This window comes from Oncorhynchus gorbuscha, unplaced genomic scaffold, assembly GCF_021184085.1.
Source record: "Oncorhynchus gorbuscha isolate QuinsamMale2020 ecotype Even-year unplaced genomic scaffold, OgorEven_v1.0 Un_scaffold_5100, whole genome shotgun sequence".
NCBI classification, from domain to species: domain Eukaryota; kingdom Metazoa; phylum Chordata; class Actinopteri; order Salmoniformes; family Salmonidae; genus Oncorhynchus; species Oncorhynchus gorbuscha.
In genome coordinates this window covers 23083-27284 of record NW_025748981.1, presented here as the reverse complement: position 1 = coordinate 27284, position 4202 = coordinate 23083, and the positions used below count along the sequence as shown (strand labels likewise).

Sequence of the window (4202 nt, the reverse complement as noted above, 5' to 3'; positions counted from 1 at the left end):
TGATGATAATGGTGTGTTGACTGGAGGTAGACTACTGATGATAATGGTGTGTTGACTGTAGGTAGACTACTGATGATAATGGCCTTGATAACCGTTTCCAAAGACACTCTTTCTTATCACAGGTTCCGAAGCACTTTTATGCCCAGGGCCTGTATTCAGAAAGCGTCTCTTTCTGTGCTGATCTAGCATCAGTTTAGCCTTTAATATCATAATGAATATGATTATATGGACAGGTGGGGACCTGATCCAATATCATCACTACTACTCTGAGACGCTTTGTGGATACAGGCCCAGGCCTGATCATTGCCTTGAGGAGGGTTTCTAATACACAGCTAACATTTAGCCAACACCCTCGTTGAAGAACCTCAAACACATCCCAGCAGGGAGTAGTCAACACATCTGGCAGGAGATATCCCAGGCTCCCTAGCACTTCCATGACCAGGCATGATCACTGACTCGAGAACAGTTTCTAAGATCAACAGTTTGTAGCTCATACGCATGGCAGTATAGTCAACACAGTGTAGAGATTAGCCAAACTGTTGACTGTCACTGTGACTCCTAAGTCACAGTGAAGACATGTAAAACAACCGACCGTTCAACCAAACTGTCAATCCTCCTAAGTCACAGTGAAGACATGGAAAACAACCGACCGTTCAACCAAACTGTCTCACCTCGTTGGGATCCGTGTCCCTGTGTCTGGGCTCCTCCTCTGGTTGACCCCATGGTTGGGGTGCGGCAGGTTCCTCTCTCAGCCTCATCTCCACCCCACCTCCTCCTCCACCCCCAGGGCCAATAGCCCCTACTATCCGGGGCTTGGTGTCAGAGGGCCTGTAGGAACAAACACAAATGTCGTCTTGGTCAGAAAGGTCATGTTGTCATCAATCAATCAAAAGTATTTACAAAGCCCTACTTCATCAGCAGTTCCCATGTCTGTCATACAAAAACATCAATACACACACACACGCACCCCCCTCCGACCCACACACACCTGAGGGCGGGCGGGGGTCCTTCCTCCTGCGAGGCGGCGAAGTCAGACGACGAGGCAGCCGACGTTAACGGTGTGGCCCCCCCCTCCCTCCAGAAGAAGCCTGTCACCATGATGAAGGACTTGATGTTGGGGTACGGGGCCGACAGCTCCTTGAGCAGGGATACGTAGTGTAGGGCCTGGAACAAATAGAATAGAATGACTATCAACAACAATACAATTATCACTTTATTTCTCCCCATGAACTTACATTTTGGCATTGTGAATGAATGAATACATTTTATTGGACAAATGTTTTTTTTAAACATACAGAATAGCCTCAACTATTTCCAACTATACACACAGTAAAATGACTGACAAAACACAACGTCAGATGACTTATTTCAACTGTCATCCTTATTACATGAGCAACAATAGACAGCTTGGGCAAGATTGTCGGTACATTGGCACCTCACATACAATTTCATTTAAAATACATTGAATATATACAATATAAAGATCTTAATTTGACCTGTATTGTCACAGCAAAAAAGAATCCTGAAGCAACAGAATGTCCTGCGGGACAGGAAAAATTCACAGCAGCAAAAGAGTGATCAAATTAAGGTCCTACATCTGTAGGCTATACATATAACAATATATTTTACCTTGTAATAGTGGAGGAAGGAGATGACACACAGGCCCACTGTGCACAGCAAGAACACTCTGTGACGTCGCATTTTCATCCTATAGGAAGAGGGGGAGAGAGAGAATTGACCAATGGGAGATGACACACAGGCCATAAACATATCAACATGAACTGTGCATGGCAAGAATGTTGCTTTCTTTTCTTGTAGAGAAGGGGAGAGGAGGGGGGAGAGAGAGGAATGGAAGGGGGAGAGACAGAGAGTCAAAGGTGAAAGAGATGGAAAGGGAGAAAGGGGGAGAAAGGAGAGGGAGAGAGAGAATGTGGGGAGGTAGCAAGAGAGAAGAGGGTGAGTTCCTTTCATTATTCACTCATCCCTCTTCCCCCTGGAGGATTTCTACAGACCATAACCTTCCTGAGTCTAAAGCAATGACATCATCAACCAGTCAGCGAACTGTACATTTAATCTAATCCAATTTCTTCCTTGATTGGTTTATATAAAATATGTGGCCAAAACCTTGATCAACTCATTCAAATTCCTAAAAACATCCCAGAATGTAAATGAGTCCCTTTCTAAAAACGTCAGAAAGTCCATCGACTTTCATATCCTCCGAAAAAATAGGATCTTAAAACAGTTCAGTTCATATTCAGTTCATATTCAGTTCATATTCAGGGCAGTCAGTGCTGACGGTGCAACATCTATTCTTACATTTAATCCATCTTAACGTTTTGTTTTAATACGTCTCTCGCAGCCCACTTTAACCACACACAATGAAAGACAGGGGGAAGAAAAGAGAGAGCTAGAATGGGAGAGAGAAAGAAAGAGAGAGATTGAAAGAGGGAGGCTGGGAGAGGGAGAAGAGAGAGAGAGAGCGAGAGAGAGCGAGAGACAGAGAGAGAGAGCAAGAGAGAGAGAGAGTGAAAGAGTGTGTGTGAGAGAGAGAGGCAATCTGGCAGTTGTAACACACAATACCTAGTATGAATCTAAAGTAGCCTAGAAGCCTGTACAGGGCAACCTCAGGGATTCCACTGCTTTATCAAACTATGAACAGAACAGAGGAGAGAGAGGGAGAGAGTCGAGATGAGAATGAGGTGGAGGAAAGGGAGATCGGGAGAGGAGGAGGGATGGAGAGATGTGGTCCAGTGGAGGGAGGGAAAGTATGAACAAGGGATCAGCCAGAGGGAGGGAGGGAAAGTATGAACAAGGGATCAGCCAGAGGGAGGGAGGGAAAGTATGAACAAGGGATCAGCCAGAAGGAGGGAGGGAAAGTATGAACAAGGGATCAGCCAGAGGCAGGGAGGGAAAGTATGAACAAGGGATCAGCCAGAGGGAGGGAGGGAAAGTATGAACAAGGGATCAGCCAGAAGGAGGGAGGGAAAGTATGAACAAGGGATCAGCCAGAGGGAGGGAGGGAAAGTACGAGGAGCAGGTAGGGAGGGAGAGGGTGCGAGGAGGAAGAGAACAGGGTGGTATTGAATCAGTGTGGTGTGGGAAGAAGGAGCGAGGGAGAGAGAGAGAGATGGAGGTATTGTATTGAATGGTTGCGGTGCTAGAGGGAGTGGAAGGAGGGAGGGAAAGAGGAGGGAGTAGAAGGAGGGTGGTTGAGATCTGTGTGGTGCAAGGTAGTGAAGGAGTAGAGTAGGTGGTTGAATCTGTGGGATGCAAGGTAGTGAGGAAAAGTAGACAAGGGGGATCAGCCAGTGGTTGGAATCTGTGTGGTGCAAGGGATCAGCCAGAGGGTGAGGGAGGTTGAATCTGTATGAACAAGGGATCAGCCAGTAGGGAGGGAGGTTGAAAGTATGAACAAGGGATCAGCCAGAGGGAGGGAGGAAATCTGTGTGGTGCAAGGGATCAGCCAGAGGAGGGAGGTTGAATCTGTGTGGTGCAAGGAATGAGCCAGTAGGGAGGGTGGTTGAATCTGTGTGGTGCAAGGGATCAGCCAGAGGGGTGGGAGGAAAAGTGGTGCAAGGATAAGGAGTAGAGGTGGGGTGGTTGAATCTGTATTAACAAGGGATCAGCCAGAGGGAGGAGTGGTTGAATCTGTGTGAACAAGGGAGTCAGACAGAGGGAGGGAGGAAATCTGAATGGTGCAAGGTAGTGAGGAGTAGAGGGAGGGAGGAAAGTATGCAAGGGATCAGCCAGAGGAGGGAGGAAAAGTTGAATCTGTGTGGATGCAGCCAGAGGAGGGAGGAAAGTATGAATCTGGGGATGCAAGCCAGTGAGGGAGGAGGGAAAAAGTATGAACAAGGGATCAGCCAGAGGGAGGGAGGGAATCTGTGTATGCAAGGGATGAGCCAGAGGGAGGAGGAATCTGTATGAACAAGGGAGTCAGCCAGAGAGGGAGGGAGGGTTGAATCTGTATGAACAAGGTAGTGAGCCAGAGGAGGGAGGTGGTTGAATCTGTGTGGATGCAAGGTAGAGGGAGTAGGAGGAAAGTATGAACAAGGGATCAGCCAGAGGGAGGGAGGCTAATGGTGCAAGGGAGTGAGCCAGAGGCAGGGAGGGAATCTGTATGAACAAGGTAGTGAGCCAGAGGGAGGGAGGGAAGTATGAACAAATGGATCAGCCAGAGGAGGGAGGGCAAGGATAGGAAA

General features: G+C 47.7%; 1 protein-coding gene across 1 annotated transcript; it reads right to left on the bottom strand.

Annotated features, from left to right (window-relative positions):
- Positions 1-671: 671 nt before the first annotated feature.
- Positions 672-1714, bottom strand: LOC124028950 (beta-1,4-mannosyl-glycoprotein 4-beta-N-acetylglucosaminyltransferase-like; the record flags this gene model as incomplete). Its single annotated transcript, XM_046340837.1, has 3 exons — positions 1630-1714; positions 989-1164; positions 672-828 (listed from the first exon to the last, which is right to left on the bottom strand). Coding segments are annotated over exons 1-3 (411 nt in total), but the record flags the coding sequence as incomplete, so codon positions are not given.
- Positions 1715-4202: the final 2488 nt, after the last annotated feature.